General features: G+C 43.8%; 1 protein-coding gene across 1 annotated transcript in view; it reads left to right on the top strand.

Moving 5' to 3' along the window:
* The window catches only part of LOC130123112 (potassium voltage-gated channel subfamily KQT member 5-like), a 525,531-nt gene that overhangs the window by 450,534 nt on the left and 52,677 nt on the right, over nt 1-22,320 (top strand). Inside the window, 3 exon segments of the mRNA XM_056292237.1 lie at nt 2,312-2,438; nt 2,533-2,708; nt 16,555-16,680. Coding sequence (XP_056148212.1) covers nt 2,312-2,438; nt 2,533-2,708; nt 16,555-16,680 — 429 coding nt within the window.

Genomic DNA, 22,320 nt, shown 5'->3' with positions numbered 1-22,320 from the left:
GCTGCACATCCTTTGCAGCTCGGTCCCTCTGTCTAGCCAATCGGTACAAGTCCTTTTCTCCTTCCTTAGTGTCTAATCTGTCATACAACTCACCATACGCCTTTTCCTTTGCCTTTGCCACCTCTTTCTTTGCTTTACGCTGCATCTCCTTGTACTCCTGTCTACTTTCTTCATCTCTCTGACTATCCCACTTCTTCTTTGCCAACCTTTTCCTCTGTATAATTTGCTGTACTTCCTCATTCCACCACCAAGTCTCCTTGTCTTCCTTCCTCTGTCCTGATGACACACCAAGTACCTTCCTAGCTGTCTCCCTCACTATTTCTGCAGTGGTTTTCCAGCCATCTGGCAACTCTTCACTACCACCCAGTGCCTGTCTTAACTCCTGCCTGAACTCCACACAACAGTCTTCCTTCTTCAACTTCCACCATTTGATCTTCGGCTGTGTCTTCACTCGCTTCCTCTTCTTGGTCTCCAAAGTCATCCTACAGACCACCATCCGATGCTGCCTGGCTACGCTCTCCCCTGTCACCACCTTGCAGTCTCCAATCCCTTTTAGATGGTGCCTTCTACATAAGATATAGTCCACCTGTGTGCACTTTCCTCCACTCTTGTACGTCACCCTGTGTTCCTCCCTCTTCTTGAAATATGTATTCACCACAGCCATTTCCATCCTTTTCGCAAAATCGACCACCATCTGTCCTTCCACATTTCTCTTCTTGACTCCATACCTTCCCATCACCTCCTCATCACCTCTGTTCCCTTCACCAACATGTCCATTGAAGTCCGCTCCAATCACCACTCTCTCCTCCTTGGGTACCCTCTCCATCATGTCAGCCAGCTCTCTCCCTTTACCAGTCATAGTGCCAACATTCAAAGTTCCAACTCTCACCTCCACATGCCTACCCTTCCTCCTCTCTAGCTGCCTCTGAACATGCTTTCCTCCTCTCCTTCTCCTTCGCCCAACAGTAGCATAGTTTCCACCGACACCCTGCTGGTTAATAGTACCGGTGGCGGTCGTTGGTAACCCGGGCCTCGACCGATCCGGTATGTAAGTCTTATTTATGATCTGCATATTTGATTTGGCAAAGATTTTACGCCGGATGCCCTTCCTGACGCAACCCTCCCCATTTGTCCGGGCTTGGGACCGGCACTAAGGATGCACTGGCTTGTGCATCCTCAGTGGCTGGGTTTCGCATATGACTAATGGTGCTCATTTAATTACCTGCTCTTTCTCAGAAGGCAGGAGTTAAAGACAGGTGGGATGCAAATTTGAGTCCTGACAAGAGTGGGAGAGGAAAGACCACATCACATCATATGTTTTTACACATCATATGGTAGCAGATCGCATCATATGTTTTTACACATCGTATGGTAGCAGATCACATCATATATGTATACATCATATGTTTTTACACATCATATGGTAGCAGATCACATCATATGTATACATCATATGGTAGCAGATCACATCATATGTATACATCATATGGTAGCAGATCACATCATATATGTATACATCATATGTTTTTACACATCATATGGTAGCAGATCACATCATATGTATACATCATATGGTAGCAGATCACATCATATGTATACATCATATGGTAGCAGATCACATCATTGTATACATCATATGGTAGCAGATTACATCATATATGTATACATCATATGGTAGCAGATTACATCATATATGTATACATCATATGGTAGCAGATCACATATACATCATATGGTAGCAGATCACATCATATATGTATACATCATATGGTAGCAGATCACATCATATATGTATACATCATATGGTAGCAGATCACATATACATCATATGGTAGCAGATTACATCATATATGTATACATCATATGGTAGCAGATCACATCATTGTATACATCATATGGTAGCAGATTACATCATATATGTATACATCATATGGTAGCAGATTACATCATATATGTATACATCATATGGTAGCAGATCACATCATATATGTATACATCATATGGTAGCAGATTACATCATATATGTATACATCATATGGTAGCAGATCACATCATTGTATACATCATATGGTAGCAGATTACATCATATATGTATACATCATATGGTAGCAGATCAGATCGTGTTTTGTAAAGAGGACTGAGATTTCTGATGCTTTTGTGTTGTCCTGTTTTGTTATGTCTGCAATACCATAAATGTCTACTTTTGTTATACTCTGCATCCCCGCAGCATTCGTAAAACACACCTTTGTGCTTGCCTCCTGGCATTTGTACAAAATCACACTTTTATTCTATATCTTTCTGTATTCTGCAGGAGTTTGTGATGATAGTAGTCTTCGGTCTGGAGTACATCATCAGGATATGGAGTGCAGGCTGCTGCTCTCGCTACCGCGGCTGGCAGGGACGCCTCCGCTTTGCCAGGAAACCCTTCTGTGTCATAGGTACCTACCTGTGTGTGTGTGTGTAGCGTATTGTAGTGAAAAATGCATGACCTTTAAGTGTCTCTCTCTCTGTCTCTGTGCCCTGGGTCTCTAGACATCATTGTCCTCATTGCCTCGGTTGCCGTGGTGTCGGCAGGAAGTCAGGGTAACATCTTCGCTACGTCAGCGCTGCGTAGCCTGCGATTCCTCCAAATCCTGCGCATGGTGCGCATGGACCGAAGGGGAGGCACCTGGAAGCTTCTGGGCTCTGTAGTTTATGCACACAGCAAGGTAGGACACTTTTGTAGTCCCAACTTTGTTCTCCTGTTCAGTGTTAGTTTTGCAGACAAAACCCCCCCAGAAAACACTTGGCAACTTTGTTTCCACTGTCAACCTTTTCTTTTGTTGTTGACTAATACTTTCCCTCCTAGCTGTCATCAGTGGAATTAACAGCCCAGATTACTCCATTAACTCCATTAACTCCATTAACACGTCACTGATTAACAGCAGGTTTGATCATGCCTACCTGAACATTATCCATCCATCCATTATCCCAACCGCTTACCCTGCTCACAGGGGCGCAGGGATGCTGGAGCCTATCCCAGCAGTCATTGGGCGGCAGGTGGGGAGACACCCTGGACAGGCCGCCAGGCCATCACAGGGCCCACACACACACACACACACACACACACACACACACACACACATTCACATGTAGGGACAATTTAGTATGGCCGGTTCACCTGACCTACAACAAGAAGGTCCTGGGTTCGAGCCCCGGGGTAGTCCAACCTTGGGGGTCATCCCGGGGTCGTCCTCTGTGCGGAGATTGAATGTTCTCCCCGTGTCTACGTGGGTTTCCTCCGGGGGCTCCGGTTTCCTCCCACAGTCCAAAGACATGTAGGTCAGGTGACTCAAAGACAAGTAGGTCAGGTGACTCAAAGACATGTAGGTCAGGTGACTCAAAGACATGTAGGTCAGGTGACTCGGCCCTACTAAGTTGTCCCTAGGTGTGTGTGTGTGTGTGTGTGTGTGTGTGTGTGTGTGTGTGTGTGTGTGTGTGTGTGTGTGTGTGTGTTGACCAGAACATTATTTTGTCGGAAATAAAAGTGATTTTGTTTTCCATTAGCATAATGGAGAGGGACTAGTTTTTTTCCTGAAATGATGTCACTCTTCTCAGCATGTAGTGCGGCTGTTCAGTTACATCTGCAGTGAAGAGTTTCTGCGTATGAACAGTGGTTTTGAACAGCGCTGGATGGCAGGGAGTAACATGGCTCCCTCAGCTGTTCTGCAAGAAAGGAACAGACTGAATGACACGTCTGTAGATTTATCACTTAGAAAGCATCACACAAGAAGCTAATGTAAGAAAGGAAGGAAGAGATAATAACTAAAAATGATAAGGTTTATGACCATCATTAATTTTCTTCTGTTCAAACAGACACATTTCAAAGTTGTGGCCCCCTTACAAGCCACATAACACATTTACTGCATTACACACCACATAACACATTTACAACATTACACACCACATAACACATTTACTGCATTACAAACCACATAACACATTTACCACTTTACACACCACATAACACATTTACTACATTACACACCACATAACACATTTACCACATTACACACCACATAACACATTTACTACATTACACACCACATAACACATTTACCACGTTACACACCACATAACACATTTACTGCATTACACACCACATAACACATTTACCGCATTACACACCACATAACACATTTACTACATTACACACCACATAACACATTTACCGCATTACACACCACATAACACATTTACCACATTACAAGCCACATAACACATTTACTACGTTACACACCACATAACACATTTACTGCATTACAAACCACATAAAACATTTACTACATTACACACCACATAACACATTTACCACATTACACACCACATAACACATTTACCAAATTACACACCACATAACACATTTACTACATTACACACCACATAACACATTTACTGCATTACAAACCACATAACACATTTACCACATTACACACCACATAACACATTTACTACATTACACACCACATAACACATTTACCGCATTACAAACCACATAACACATGTATTGCATTACACACCACATAACACATTTACTGCATTACAAACCACATAACACATTTACCACATTACACACCACATAACACATTTACTACATTACACACCACATAACACATTTACCGCATTACAAACCACATAACACATTTACTACATTACAAACCACATAACACATTTACTGCATTACACATCACATAACACATTTACTGCATTACAAACCGCATAACACATTTACTGCATTACAAACCACATAACACATTTACCGCATTACAAGCCACATAACACATTTACTGCATTACACACCACATAACACATTTACCGCATTACAAACCACATAACACATTTACTGCATTACACACCACATAACACATTTACTGCATTACAAGCCACATAACACATTTACCACATTACACACCACATAACACATTTACTGCATTACAAACCACATAACACATTTACCACATTACACACCACATAACACATTTACTACATTACACACCACATAACACATTTACCACATTACACACCACATAACACATTTACTACATTACACACCACATAACACATTTACCGCATTACAAACCACATAACACATTTACTACATTACAAACCACATAACACATTTACCGCATTACACACCACATAACACATTTACTGCATTACAAACCGCATAACACATTTACTGCATTACAAACCACATAACACATTTACCGCATTACAAGCCACATAACACATTTACTGCATTACACACCACATAACACATTTACTGCATTACAAACCACATAACACATTTACTGCATTACACACCACATAACACATTTACTGCATTACAAGCCACATAACACATTTACCACATTACACCACATAACACATTTACTGCATTACAAACCACATAACACATTTACTACATTACACACCACATAACACATTTACTGCATTACAAACCACATAACACATTTACCACATTACACACCACATAACACATTTACTACATTACACACCACATAACACATTTACCACATTACACACCACATAACACATTTACTACATTACACACCACATAACACATTTACCACATTACACACCACATAACACATTTACTGCATTACACACCACATAACACATTTACTACATTACACACCACATAACACATTTACTACATTACACACCACATAACACATTTACCGCATTACACACCACATAACACATTTACCACATTACAAGCCACATAATACATTTACTACGTTACACACCACATAACACATTTACTGCATTACAAACCACATAAAACATTTACTACATTACACACCACATAACACATTTACCACATTACACACCACATAACACATTTACCACATTACACACCACATAACACATTTACTACATTACACACCACATAACACATTTACTGCATTACAAACCACATAACACATTTACCACATTACACACCACATAACACATTTACTACATTACACACCACATAACACATTTACCGCATTACAAACCACATAACACATTTATTGCATTACACACCACATAACACATTTACTGCATTACAAACCACATAACACATTTACCACATTACACACCACATAACACATTTACTACATTACACACCACCCACATAACACATTTACTACATTACAAACCACATAACACATTTACTGCATTACACACCACATAACACATTTACTGCATTACAAACCGCATAAAACATTTACTGCATTACAAACCACATAACACATTTACCGCATTACAAGCCACATAACACATTTACTGCATTACACACCACATAACACATTTACCGCATTACAAACCACATAACACATTTACTGCATTACACACCACATAACACATTTACTGCATTACAAGCCACATAACACATTTACCACATTACACACCACATAACACATTTACTGCATTACAAACCACATAACACATTTACCACATTACACACCACATAACACATTTACTACATTACACACCACATAACACATTTACCACATTACACACCACATAACACATTTACTACATTACACACCACATAACACATTTACCACATTACACACCACATAACACATTTACTGCATTACACACCACATAACACATTTACCACATTACACACCACATAACACATTTACTACATTACACACCACATAACACATTTACCGCATTACACACCACATAACACATTTACCACATTACAAGCCACATAATACATTTACTACGTTACACACCACATAACACATTTACTGCATTACAAACCACATAAAACATTTACTACATTACACACCACATAACACATTTACCACATTACACACCACATAACACATTTACCACATTACACACCACATAACACATTTACTACATTACACACCACATAACACATTTACTGCATTACAAACCACATAACACATTTACCACATTACACACCACATAACACATTTACTACATTACACACCACATAACACATTTACCACATTACAAACCACATAACACATTTATTGCATTACACACCACATAACACATTTACTGCATTACAAACCACATAACACATTTACCACATTACACACCACATAACACATTTACTACATTACACACCACATAACACATTTACCGCATTACAAACCACATAACACATTTACTACATTACAAACCACATAACACATTTACTGCATTACACACCACATAACACATTTACTGCATTACAAACCGCATAACACATTTACTGCATTACAAACCACATAACACATTTACCGCATTACAAGCCACATAACACATTTACTGCATTACACACCACATAACACATTTACTGCATTACAAACCACATAACACATTTACTGCATTACACACCACATAACACATTTACCAAATTACAAGCCACATAACACATTTACTGCATTACACACCACATAACACATTTACTGCATTACACACCAGATAACACATTTACTGCATTACAAACCACATAACACATTTACTGCATTACAAGCCACATAACACATTTACCACATTACAAGCCACATAACACATTTACTGCATTACACACCACATAACACATTTACTGCATTACACACCAGATAACACATTTACTGCATTACAAACCACATAACACATTTACTGCATTACAAGCCACATAACACATTTACTGCATTACACACCACATAACACATTTACTACATTACACACCACATAACACATTTACTGCATTACAAGTCACATAACACATTTACCACATTACACACCACGTAACACATTTACCGCATTACACACCACATAACACATTTACCACATTACAAGCCACATAACACATTTACTGCATTACAAACCACATAACACATTTACCACATTACACACCACATAACACATTTACCACATTACACACCACATAACACATTTACCACATTACAAGCCACATAACACATTTACTACATTACACACCACATAACACATTTACCACATTACACACCACATAACACATTTACTACATTACACACCACATAACACATTTACCACATTACACACCACATAACACATTTACCACATTACAAGCCACATAACACATTTACTACATTACACACCACATAACACATTTACTGCATTACAAACCACATAACACATTTACCACATTACACACCACATAACACATTTACTACATTACACACCACATAACACATTTACTGCATTACAAACCACATAACACATTTACTACATTACACACCACATAACACATTTACTGCATTACAAACCACATAAAACATTTACTACATTACACACCACATAACACATTTACCACATTACAAGCCACATAACACATTTACCACATTACTCACCACATAACACATTTACCACATTACACACCACATAACACATTTACCACATTACACACCACATAACACATTTACCACATTACACACCACATAACACATTTACCACATTACAAGCCACATAACACATTTACTACGTTACACACCACATAACACATTTACTGCATTACAAACCACATAAAACATTTGCTACATTACACACCACATAACACATTTACCACATTACAAGCCACATAACACATTTACTACATTACACACCACATAACACATTAACTACATTACACACCACATAACACATTTACCACATTACACACCACATAACACATTTACAACATTGCACACCACATAACACATTTACCGCATTACAAACCACATAACACATTTACCACATTACACCACATAACACATTTACCACATTACAAACCACATAACACATTTACCACATTACACACCACATAACACATTTACTACATTACACCACATAACATATTTACTGCATTACACACCACATAACACATTTACTACATTACACCACATAACATATTTACTGCATTACACACCACATAACACATTTACTACATTACACCACGTAACACATTTACCGCATTACAAACCACATAACACATTTACCACATTACACCACATAACACATTTACCACATTACAAACCACATAACACATTTACAACATTACACGCCACATAACACATTTGCAACATTACACCACATAACATATTTACAGCATTACACACCACATAACACATTTACTACATTACACACCACATAACACATTTACCGCATTACAAACCACATAACACATTTACTGCATTACACACCAGATAACACATTTACTGCATTACAAACCACATAACACATTTACTGCATTACAAGCCACATAACACATTTACTGCATTACACACCACATAACACATTTACTACATTACACACCACATAACACATTTACTGCATTACAAGCCACATAACACATTTACCACATTACACACCACATAACACATTTACTGCATTACAAACTGCATAACACATTTACCACATTACAACCACATAACACATTTACCACATTACAAGCCACATAACACATTTACTGCATTACAAACCACATAAAACATTTACTACATTACACACCACATAACACATTTACCACATTACACACCACATAACACATTAACTACATTACACACCACATAACACATTTACCACATTACACACCACTTAACACATTTACCGCATTACAAACCACATAACACATTTATCACATTACACCACATAACACATTTACAACATTACACACCACATAACACATTTACCACATTACAAACCACATAACACATTTACCACATCACACACCACATAACACATTTACTACATTACACATTTACAACATTACACGCCACATAACACATTTGCAACATTACACCACATAACACATTTACCACATTACACACCACATAACACATTTACTACATCACACACCACATAACACATTTACCACATTACACACCACATAACTCATTTACCACATTACACACCACATAACACATTTACCACATTACAAACCACGTAACACTTTTACCACATTACAAACCACATAACACATTTACAACATTACACCACATAACACATTTACCACATTACACACCGCATAACACATTTACTACATTACACACCACATAACATATTTACCACATTACACACCACATAACACTTTTACCACATTACACACCACATAACACATTTACCACATTACACACCACATAACACATTTACCACATTACACACCACATAACACTTTTACCACATTACACACCACATAAGGAAACACGCCCAAAGGAAGTTTGTTTTCTCATTCTGAGAAAACATTAGTTATCAGATGTGTTACAATTTCTTTGATAATACTCAGTAGTTTCTATGTGATAAAGCTCATATGTCATGCATATGTCATACATATTTCATACATACATACATACATATTTTATACTTACACTACCGTTCAAAAGTTTGGGATCACATTGAAATGTCCATATTTTTGAAGGAAAAGCACTGTACTTTTCAATGAAGATAACTTTAAACTAGTCTTAACTTTAAAGAAATACACTCTATACATTGCTAATGTGGTAAATGACTATTCTAGCTGCAAATGTCTGGTTTTTGGTGCAATATCTACATAGGTGTATAGAGGCCCATTTCAAGCAACTATCACTCCAGTGTTCTAATGGTACAATGTGTTTGCTCATTGGCTCAGAAGGCTAATTGATGATTAGAAAACCCTTGTGCAATCATGTTCACACATCTGAAAACAGTTTAGCTCGTTACAGAAGCTACAAAACTGACCTTCCTTTGAGCAGATTGAGTTTCTGGAGCATCACATTTGTGGGGTCAATTAAACGCTCAAAATGGCCAGAAAAAGAGAACTTTCATCTGAAACTCGACAGTCTATTCTTGTTCTTAGAAATGAAGGCTATTCCATGCGAGAAATTGCTAAGAAATTGAAGATTTCCTACACCGGTGTGTACTACTCCCTTCAGAGGACAGCACAAACAGGCTCTAACCAGAGTAGAAAAAGAAGTGGGAGGCCGCGTTGCACAACTGAGCAAGAAGATAAGTACATTAGAGTCTCTAGTTTGAGAAACAGACGCCTCACAGGTCCCCAACTGGCATCTTCATTAAATAGTACCCGCAAAACACCAGTGTCAACATCTACAGTGAAGAGGCGGCTGCGGGATTCTGGGCTTCAGGGCAGAGTGGCAAAGAAAAAGCCATATCTGAGACTGACCAATAAAAGAAAAAGATTAAGATGGGCAAAAGAACACAGACATTGGACAGAGGAAGACTGGAAAAAAGTGTTGTGGACGGATGAATCCAAGTTTGAGGTGTTTGGATCACAAAGAAGAACGTTTGTGAGACGCAGAACAAATGAAAAGATGCTGGAAGAATGCCTGACGCCATCTGTTAAGCATGGTGGAGGTAATGTGATGGTCTGGGGTTGCTTTGGTGCTGGTAAGGTGGGAGATTTGTACAGGGTAAAAGGGATTCTGAATAAGGAAGGCTATCACTCCATTTTGCAACGCCATGCCATACCCAGTGGACAGCGCTTGATTGGAGCCAATTTCATCCTACAACAGGACAATGACCCTAAACACACCTCCAAATTGTGCAAGAACTATTTAGAGCAGAAGCAGGCAGCTGGTATTCTATCGGTAATGGAGTGGCCAGCGCAGTCACCAGATCTGAACCCCATTGAGCTGTTGTGGGAGCAGCTTGACCGTATGGTACGCAAGAAGTGCCCATCCAACCAATCCAACTTGTGGGAGCTGCTTCTGGAAGCGTGGGGTGCAATTTCTCCAGATTACCTCAACAAATTAACAGCTAGAATGCCAAAGGTCTGCAATGCTGTAATTGCTGCAAATGGAGGATTCTTTGACGAAAGCAAAGTTTGATGTAAAAAAAATCTTATTTCAAATACAAATCATTATTTCTAACCTTGTCAATGTCTTGACTCTATTTTCTATTCATTTCACAACATATGGTGGTGAATAAGTGTGACTTTTCATGGAAAACACAAAATTGTTTGGGTGATCCCAAACTTTTTAACGGTAGTGTATATACATACTCCATACAGACATACATACATACTTTATACATATATATGCATACTTCAAGTTCAAGTATTTTATTTGTCACGTGCACAGAAATACAGGGTAAAATATGCAGTGAACTGAATGGGGGTACTCTGTCTGTCACTGTGTGGAAAAAAGACATAGTCCTATTATATAGAGATAAAAGACCAAAGATCAGTGCATTCTTAAGTCAAAACAAACAATAAATAAAATAAATATCTAGCTGTCTCAAGTATGTAAAAGGTCATATATGTTGAAAGTTCTTATGGCCTGTGGATAGAAGCTTCTCTTTAGTCTCTCTGTTTTGGCCCTAAGACTGTAGAGGCGTCTACCAGACCCCAATAGCCTGAACAGTCCGTTGTTAGGGCGAGAAGTGTCGCTCATGATCTTCTTGGCTCTCGTCCTCACCCTTCTGGTGTAAGTGTCCTGCAGGATGGGGAGGGATGTTCTGCTGCTGCGTTCAGCTGAACGTACCACTCTATGTGAGTCAACTCGGTCAGGGGCAGAACAGTTTCCATACCAGGCGGTGATGCAACCTGTTAGGACGCTCTCCACAACCGAGGAATAGAATGTCTCCAGGATGGAGGGTGAGACCTTGAATTTCCTCAGCCTTCGGAGGAAGTAGAGCCTCTGTCTGGACTTCTTTAGAGTGTGCTGAGTGTGAAGAGTCCAGGTGAGGTCCTCAGTGATGTGTATGCCGAGGTATTTAAACCTGGAGACCCTCTCCACAGGTTCCCTGTTGATCTTTAGTGGGTTGTATCCTTTCTCCTGCTGTCTCCTGAAGTCCACCACCATTTCTTTGGTCTTGCTGACGTTCAGGGTCAGGTTGTTGGACTGGCACCACTGTGCCAGGTCATCTACTTGATTCAGATAGGCCTGTTCGTTGTTGTTGGAAATCAGGCCTATTACCACTGTGTCGTCTGCAAATTTGATGATGGAGGTGGAGCTGTCCGTGGCTTTGCAGTCATGCGTGTAGATGTTGTACAGCAGAGGGCTCAGCACACAACCCTGAGGAGCACCTGTGTTGAGGATCAATGTTCCAGAGGTTAGGCCGCCCACCCTAACCACCTTGGACTGGTCAGTGAGAAGAGGTTGGAGATGGCATTGTCTCTGCACCTGTTGTTTTTATAGGCAAACTGGAGGGGGTCGAATGAGCTGGGCAGAGATGAGCAGATGAAATCTTTCACCAACCTCTCAAACCACTTCATCACTACTGACGTCAGGGCCACTGGTCGGTAGTCATTCAGGCATGATGGACTGTTGTTCTTTGGCACAGGGACAATAATGGACCGCTTGAAGCACGAGGGGACGACGGCTTGGGCCAGGGATGTGGGAAAGATGTATGTAAACACTGGAGCTAGCTGGTTAGCATACGATTTTAAGACCCAGCCAGAGATCTCATCAGGCCCTGCAGCTTTCTTGCCATTTACCCCCCTAAGGACCCTCCTCATATCGCTCTTAGTGACGGTGAATGGGGGTTCCCCGCTGTCTACCATGGCCATTTGGCTGTTGTTGGTGCCGTTAGCCTCATAGCATGCGTAAAACACGTTCAGTTTGTCAGCTAGGGAGGGATCCACACTCGTAGCCGAGCAGGGCTTGTTTTTAAAATCTGTAATGACCCGTAGTCCATTCCACATGCGAGCGGAGTCACCTTCATTAAAGTCGCCTTCCACTTTGTCCTTAGAGCGCCACTTAGCCTCTTTGACTGTCTCCCGCAGGCCATAAGGCACTGCTTTATAATCAGTCATGTCACCAGAAATCAGCCTGCATTGTAGGCTTCGGTGTGAGCTGTTAACGCCGATCGAACTGCTCTATCGACCCATGGTTTCTGGTTCGGGAAGATCTTAATCTTGACAGTCGGGATGATACCATTTGTTAGCATAGAGATGTAACTCACTGCTACTTCCGTAAACTCACTGACGTTAGCCAAAGTTGTGCGGAACATCTCCCAATCAGCGTTCTCAAGAGCGTCCTGCAACATGGCTTCCGAATGGTCAGTCCAACGCTTCACCTCTTTCATCACCGGGGATTCCCTTAGGATTTGTTGTTTGTATTTTGGTAGGAGGAGGATCCAGCATGGTCTGACTTGCTCAACGCTGGCAGGGAGATGGCTTTATAGCGCTCCCTAAACTGCGTGTAGCAGTGATCCAGTGTATTTCTTCCTCTTGTGGGGAAGTGAATATGTTGTTTAAATTCTGACATAGCCCGGGTAAGATTTGCTTTGTTAAAGTCTCCAACCACTATGAAATCAGCCCCTGGAAACCATTGTTGTTGTTGTTGTTGTTTGTTTATCACCTCCTTCAGCTCGGATACGGCAATGTCAGTGTTGGCTTGTGGTTGCATATAGACCACTGTGATGATTACTGATGTCACCTCGCGGGGCAGGTAGAATGAGTGGCACATGATGGTTAGATACTCCAGGTGGGGAGAGCAGGACCGAGAGAGAACTGTAACGTTCCTTGGGTCACACCACTTGTTGTTGGTCATGAAGCAGACTCCTCCACCTTTGGATTTGCCTGACTCCTCTGTTCTAGCCATACGGACAGTGGAGAAGTGTTCAGCCGGTGTAACTGCATAGTCCGGTACAGTGGGGGTCAACCAGGATTTGGTGAAACACAGGATGTTACAACATACTTCATACATACACACACACATACATACTTCATACATACATACATAATTTATACACACATACATACATGCATGCGTGCGTGCGTGCATGCATGCATGCATACATGCATGCATACATACATACATACATACATACATACATACACACACACACACACACACACATACATACATACACACATACACACATACATACATACATACATACATACATACATACATACATACATACATACATACATACATACATACATACACACACACACACACACACACACACACATACATACATACATACATACATACATACATACATACATACATACATACATACATACATACTTGGAGGCTTCAGGCAACCACCAAGTTGACCTCTGAGAACATCACTGAGCTACAGATGCCGACGACTGTGCCCTGGTAGCCCACACACCAGAAGCTCTACAAAACACTCTGTCGGCAGTTCTAACTGCATACAGGAGAATGGGACTGATCATCAGCACCCAAAAGACAGAGGTAACCTGTAAGGTGACTGCCGGCCTCCCAAACCACCCAACAACCGACACAGCAGAAGGGCAACAACTGGCCACTGTTCCAGCCTTCAAATATCTGGGAAGCAGACTATCTGACACCTGCTCAATGGATGATGAGATCCAGTACCGCCTCAAACAAGCCTCAACATCTTGTGGTCGTCTAAGGAGAAGGGTTTTCCAGAACAGCAACCTCAGTCTCCACACCACAGTGCTTGTTTACACAGCAGTGTGCATCTCCACACTACTCTATGGATGTGAGGCATGGACCATCTACAGCACCATCTCAGAAGCCTGGAGACCTTCCATGTGAGACGTCTCCAGAGGATCCTCAGCATTACTTGGGAGGACAGAGTGCCACACACAGAGGAGGTGTTGGAGTGGGCAGGCAGCTGCAGCGTGGAGTCTACCCTAAACCACCATCCACTCAGGGGGCTTGATGGGCGTGTCATTCACTTGCCCAGCCAACGAGTCCCAGGTGAAGTCCTCTACGGCCAACTACGCCTTGGCCAACGCACTGCTGGTGGGCAGAAGAAGCGGTTCAAAGACCAAATGAAGACCACACTGAAAAGATGCCAGATCAACCCCTCTTCTCTGGAGGAACTTGTCTCCTGTTGCACCACCTGGTGCTCTCACGTCTCACAGGGAGTGAAGTACATGGAAAACCAGCACACACAACACCGTGTAGCAAAGCCTGTGAAGAGACGTGCTCACAAAGCTACCCCCACCCCCAGCACCACTTTTACATACCTGGTCTGCACTATTCAGCCACCAAGCCAGCGTGTGTGTCGGTTTGGACTGTAATGATTTGAGGGAAACTGGCAGATGAGAACCCAGATGCACGACTCAAAGACAGGCAGGTCACAAGACAATTTGCTTTGGTCAAAAAGGCAGGCAGAGGTCATTATACTTGGAAATCAGGTCGATTGGGGACCAAGACAGACAAGGAGCCAGCAGAAGAAAATAAGAGTCCAGAAGTCCAGTGGCAGCAGCGTGGACACATGGGCAGGTCATGGACAACGGTGACATGGACACGCTGGATCGCTTGGCAGCAAAACACATGAGACAGGAGCCTAGCGAAAGAGAACAGCTTAAGTAGTGTGGGCTGATCGGGGGAATGAGTTGCAGGTGAGGAGCTGGACCCAGACAGCAGGAGGAGGGGAGACAGGCAGGAGGGGAGAGGGGATCTGAAATGATAGGGAGGTGGTGAGCTGGCAACAACCGGTGATTTGGTAAAGAAAAAGTTTATGGCTGAAGATATGAGAAGGACTGGTAGACACTGTGACACTGACAATGTTTCTGTGTGTGTGTGTGTGTGTGTGTGTGTGTGTGTGTGTGTGTGTGTGTGTGTGTCTGTGTCTGTGTGTCTGTGTGTGTGTGTCTGTGGGGGGGGGGTGTAGGAACTTGTAACAGCGTGGTACATTGGGTTCCTGGTGTTGATCTTCTCCTCCTTCCTGGTCTACCTGGTCGAGAAGGAATTCAACAAGGACTTTGCCACCTATGCTGATGCTTTGTGGTGGGGCACAGTGAGTACACACACACACACACACACACACACACACACACACACACACACACACACACACACACACACACACACACACACACACACACACACACACACACACAGAAACATACATGGATGAATTTCAACAAAGACAGCTACAAAATCCTATTTATAATCAATACACATGTATATCAGAACACTTACTAATAATATTATTTATGCACAGAAATATATTCTCTCTCTCTCTCACACACACACACACACACACACACAGACACAGACACACACACACACACACACACAAGGTTTTCACAACACATATCATCACAGACGTGCAAGACAGGTACTGTGTGCAAACTGACATCTGTGTCAGGTTGTACATGTAAGATGAGATAAGATGAGATGGTTGCACAGTGGCCCAGTGGTGGCCCACCGTGGCCTCATGACAAGAAGGTCGTGGGTTCGAACCCCCGGCCGTCCCAGGGCCTCTCTGTGGGGAGTTTGCATGTTGTCCCATGTCTGCGTGGGTTTCCTCCGGGTGCTCCGGTTTCCTCTCACCATCAAAACGACATGCATGTTAGGGTTAATACTCCTGCCTGTGCCCCTGAGCAAGGCAATGGAAAGAAGAAGTGGAGTTGGTCCCCGGGTGCTTCAGCTGCCACTGCTGCTGTACAATAGGATGGTGACATGCAGACAACACACTCACTGTAAGAAGACAAAGACGCAATAAAGTGGCTTTCTTCGATAATACAAGATAAGTAAGACAAGACAAGACAAGACAAGACAGCACAAGATCACCTTTATCTGTCTCCACAGGGACATTGCCCTCTGCTCCAAGTGCTGCATTACTTGTGTGTCCTTCCTAAAGTCCTAATGGATGGCGGTTTCATATATTCCCATTTGCAGCATCAGCGTGAACCTAATGACACCTGTAATGGTAATGGCGAGCGAGCAAGGCAGAGCTTTGAGGTCACACTCTGCTGCCTGCCTGTTTCCCACCGTTTCATTACACCTTGAAGACCTGCAAACCGGCAGCCAATGCACAAATGATAGGAAATGGCCCAGTCAATAAATGTAATTTCCTGTCGCTGTCAGGCATGGCTGACCAGTTAGAAGTATGAGAGAGTAGACTGAGCGGATGAGAAAAATGGAAACTCAAACTGCACTCTGTGGCTCCGAATCAGCTTCCTCTCAAACAGATACAAGTAATCTCCTGAAGCAGTTGCAGAGGAAAAAAAGCTGTGCACTTGGATCATCCATCCATCCATCCATCCATCCATCCATCCATCCATCCATCCATCCATCCATCCATCCACCCATCCATCCATCCATCCATCCATCCATCCACCCATCCATCCATCCATCCATCCATCCATCCATCCATCCATCCATCCATCCATCCATCCATCCATCCATTATCCGAACCGCTTGTCCTGCTCTCAGGGGCGCGGGGATGCTGGAACCTATCCCAGCAGTCATTGAGCGGCAAGCGGGAAGACACCCTGGACAGCCTGCCGGCCATCACACAGGGCCCACACACACACACATATTCACACACACACACACACACACACACACACACACACACACACACACACACACACACACACACACACACACACATTCACACCTAGGGACAATTTAGTACGGCTGATCCACCTGACCTACATGTCTTTGGACTGTGGGAGGAAACCAGAGCACCCGGAGGAAACCCACACAGACACGGGGAGAACATGCAAACTCCACACAGTGGACGACCCGGGACGACCCCCAAGGCTGGACTACCCCGAGGCTTGAACCCAGGACCTTCTTGCTGTGAGGCGACCATGCAAACCACTACGCCACCGTACCGCCCACTTGAATCATATATTCTTAAAATACAAAGTTTGGCTGGGAAAGTTTTTGAGGTGTGTGAGTCAGCACGTACAAACATTATCTCCCTATCCTCAGTTGACCTGAGGACTCAGGGTGGCGACATAGTATTCACTCACTCCATTTACTTTTTTCAGATTAGCTGCTTCATTTCCTTTGAATAGAAACTACAGGCGCTCGGTTTTTTTTTTAATAAAGTAAAATTGACTTCTATTCTATATGTTGCCTACTGGGGGGAGTGTGGCACCGACTCTGCAGGGGTTTGCAGCATGTCCTGCATGTCTGCAGGGGTTTGCAGCATGTCCTGCATGTCTGCAGGGGTTTGCAGCATGCCCTGCATGTCTGCAGGGGTTTGCAGCATGTCCTGCATGTCTGCAGGGGTTTGCAGCATGTCCAACATGTCTGCAGGGGTTTGCAGCATGTCCTGCATGTCTGTAGGGGTTTGCAGCATGTCCAACATGTCTGCAGGGGTTTGCAGCATGTCCTGCATGACTGCAGGGGTTTGCAGAATGTCCGCAGGGTTTGCAGCATGTCCTGCATGTCTGCATGGGTTTGCAGCATGTCCTGCATGTCTGCATGGGTTTGCAGCATGTCCTGCATGTCTGCAGGGGTTTGCAGAATGTCCAACATGTCTGCATGGGTTTGCAGCGTGTCCAACATGTCTGCAGGGGTTTGCAGCATGTCCTGCATGTCTGCAGGGGTTTGCAGAATGTCCAACATGTCTGTAGGGGTTTGCAGCGTGTCCTGCATGTCTGCAGGGGTTTGCAGCATGTCCTGCATGTCTGTAGGGGTTTGCAGCATGTCCTGCATGTCTGTAGGGGTTTGCAGCATGTCCTGCATGTCTGCAGGGGTTTGCAGCGTGTCCTGCATGTCTGCAGGGGTTTGCAGCATGTCCTGCATGTCTGCAGGGGTTTGCAGCATGTCCTGCATGTCTGCAGGGGTTTGCAGCATGTCCTGCATGTATGCAGGGGTTTGCAGCATGTCCAACATGTCTGCAGGGGTTTGCAGCATGTCCTGCATGTATGCAGGGGTTTGCAGCATGTCCAACATGTCTGCAGGGGTTTGCAGCATGTCCAACATGTCTGCAGGGGTTTGCAGCGTGTCCTGCATGTCTGCAGGGGTTTGCAGCATGTCCAACATGTCTGCAGGGGTTTGCAGCATGTCCAACATGTCTGCAGGGGTTTGCAGCGTGTCCTGCATGACTGCAGGGGTTTGCAGCGTGTCCTGCATGTCTGCAGGGGTTTGCAGCGTGTCCTGCATGTCTGCAGGGGTTTGCAGCGTGTCCAACATGTCTGCAGGGGTTTGCAGCGTGTCCTGCATGTCTGTAGGGGTTTGCAGCGTGTCCTGCATGTCTGCAGGGGTTTGCAGCATGTCCTGCATGTCCGCAGGGGTTTGCAGCGTGTCCTGCATGTCCGCAGGGGTTTGCAGCGTGTCCTGCATGTCTGTAGGGGTTTGCAGCATGTCCTGCATGTCTGTAGGGGTTTGCAGAATGTCCAACATGTCTGTAGGGGTTTGCAGCGTGTCCTGCATGTCTGTAGGGGTTTGCAGCGTGTCCTGCATGTCTGTAGGGGTTTGCAGAATGTCCAACATGTCTGCAGGGGTTTGCAGCATGTCCTGCATGTCTGTAGGGGTTTGCAGCATGTCCTGCATGTCTGTAGGGGTTTGCAGCGTGTCCTGCATGTCTGTAGGGGTTTGCAGCATGTCCTGCATGTCTGTAGGGGTTTGCAGCATGTCCTGCATGTCTGTAGGGGTTTGCAGCATGTCCTGCATGTCTGTAGGGGTTTGCAGCATGTCCTGCATGTCTGTAGGGGTTTGCAGCATGTCCTGCATGTCTGTAGGGGTTTGCAGAATGTCCAACATGTCTGTAGGGGTTTGCAGCATGTCCTGCATGTCTGTAGGGGTTTGCAGCATGTCCTGCATGTCTGTAGGGGTTTGCAGCATGTCCTGCATGTCTGTAGGGGTTTGCAGCATGTCCTGCATGTCTGTAGGGGTTTGCAGAATGTCCAACATGTCTGTAGGGGTTTGCAGCATGTCCTGCATGTCTGCAGGGGTTTGCAGCATGTCCTGCATGTCTGCAGGGGTTTGCAGCTCACATGTTCACCTGCGTCCATGTTCAGAATACTTACTTACTTCTCTTAAGGGCATCAGGTGAAAGTCAAAATGGCCCTTGGTGCTACCAGTGGTGGCTGGTGCCAACAATTTTTTTTTTTTTTTGGGTGGGGGGGGGGAGGCGCAATTTAGCTTGGCGCAGCACACCTGGCAGCTGCTTTAATGTCCACACAGTCACAGTTATTATGTGGCCTATAGATTTTATCAGGGGTCGTAGACGGTGGATGATTGTGTTACAAGCCCGGCTCAAGGGAAGTAACAGTAGAAGGGAGACAAGTCGAGGGTTGCGATAATAATCAAAATATTTAATAATACAAAAAATTATGAATAAACCTGAAAACCTGAAACTGAAACAGAGACAAAGCCAGCGGGCAGGAAGAGGAGGCCATAACAATTGACAGTGGAGATGAGGCGTGGTGGTGGGTGTGAACATGATTGACAGTGGAGACGAGGCGTGGTGGTGGGTGTGAACATGATTGACAGTGGAGACGAGGCGTGGTGGTGGGTGTGAACATGATTGACAGTGGAGACGAGGCGTGGTGGTGGGTGTGAACATGATTGACAGTGGAGACGAGGCGTGATGGTGGGTGTGAACATGATTGACAGTGGAGACGAGGCGTGGTGGTGGGTGTGAACATGATTGACAGTGGAGATGAGGCGTGGTGGTGGGTGTGAACATGATTGACAGTGGAGACGAGGCGTGGTGGTGGGTGTGAACATGATTGACAGTGGAGACGAGGCGTGGTGGTGGGTGTGAACATGATTGACAGTGGAGACGAGGCGTGGTGGTGGGTGTGAACATGATTGACAGTGGAGACGAGGCGTGATGGTGGGTGTGAACATGATTGACAGTGGAGACGAGGCGTGGTGGTGGGTGTGAACATGATTGACAGTGGAGATGAGGCGTGGTGGTGGGTGTGAACATGATTGACAGTGGAGACGAGGCGTGGTGGTGGGTGTGAACATGATTGACAGTGGAGACGAGGCGTGGTGGTGGGTGTGAACATGATTGACAGTGGAGACGAGGCGTGGTGGTGGGTGTGAACATGATTGACAGTGGAGACGAGGCGTGGTGGTGGGTGTGAACATGATTGACAGTGGAGACGAGGTGTGGTGGTGGGTGTGAACATGATTGATAGCCACAAGAAATGTCCAATCACATTATATCAAACAACATTAAAACAATAAACCAGGCACCTCTCATCACCTTGCTAATACCATCCCTACAGTGAAGCATGGTGGTGGCAGCATCATGCTGTGGGGATGTTCTCCAGCGGCAGGAACTGGGAGACTAGTCAGGACCGAGGGAAAGATGAATGGAGCAAAGTACAGAGAGATCCTTGATGAAAACCTGCTCCAGAGCTCTCAGGACCTCAGACTGGGGCGAAGGTTTACCTTTCAACACGACAACGACCCTAAGCACACAGCCAAGACAACGAAGGAGTGGCTTCGGGACAAGTCTGTGAGTGTCCTTGAGTAGCCCAGCCAGAGCCCAGACTTGAACCCCATTGAACATCTCTGGAGAGACCTGAAAATAGCTGTGAAGCGACGCTCCCCATCTAACCTTACAGAGCTAGAGAGGATCTGCAGAGAAGAATGGGAGAAATACCCCAAATATAGGTGTGCCAAGCTTGTAGCTTCATACCCAAGAAGACTTGAGGCTGTAATCGCTGCTGCC

The sequence above is a fragment of the Lampris incognitus genome, chromosome 13 (genome assembly GCF_029633865.1).
Source record: "Lampris incognitus isolate fLamInc1 chromosome 13, fLamInc1.hap2, whole genome shotgun sequence".
Lineage (NCBI taxonomy): Eukaryota > Metazoa > Chordata > Actinopteri > Lampriformes > Lampridae > Lampris > Lampris incognitus.
This window is presented reverse-complemented; position numbering and strand designations above follow the sequence as displayed.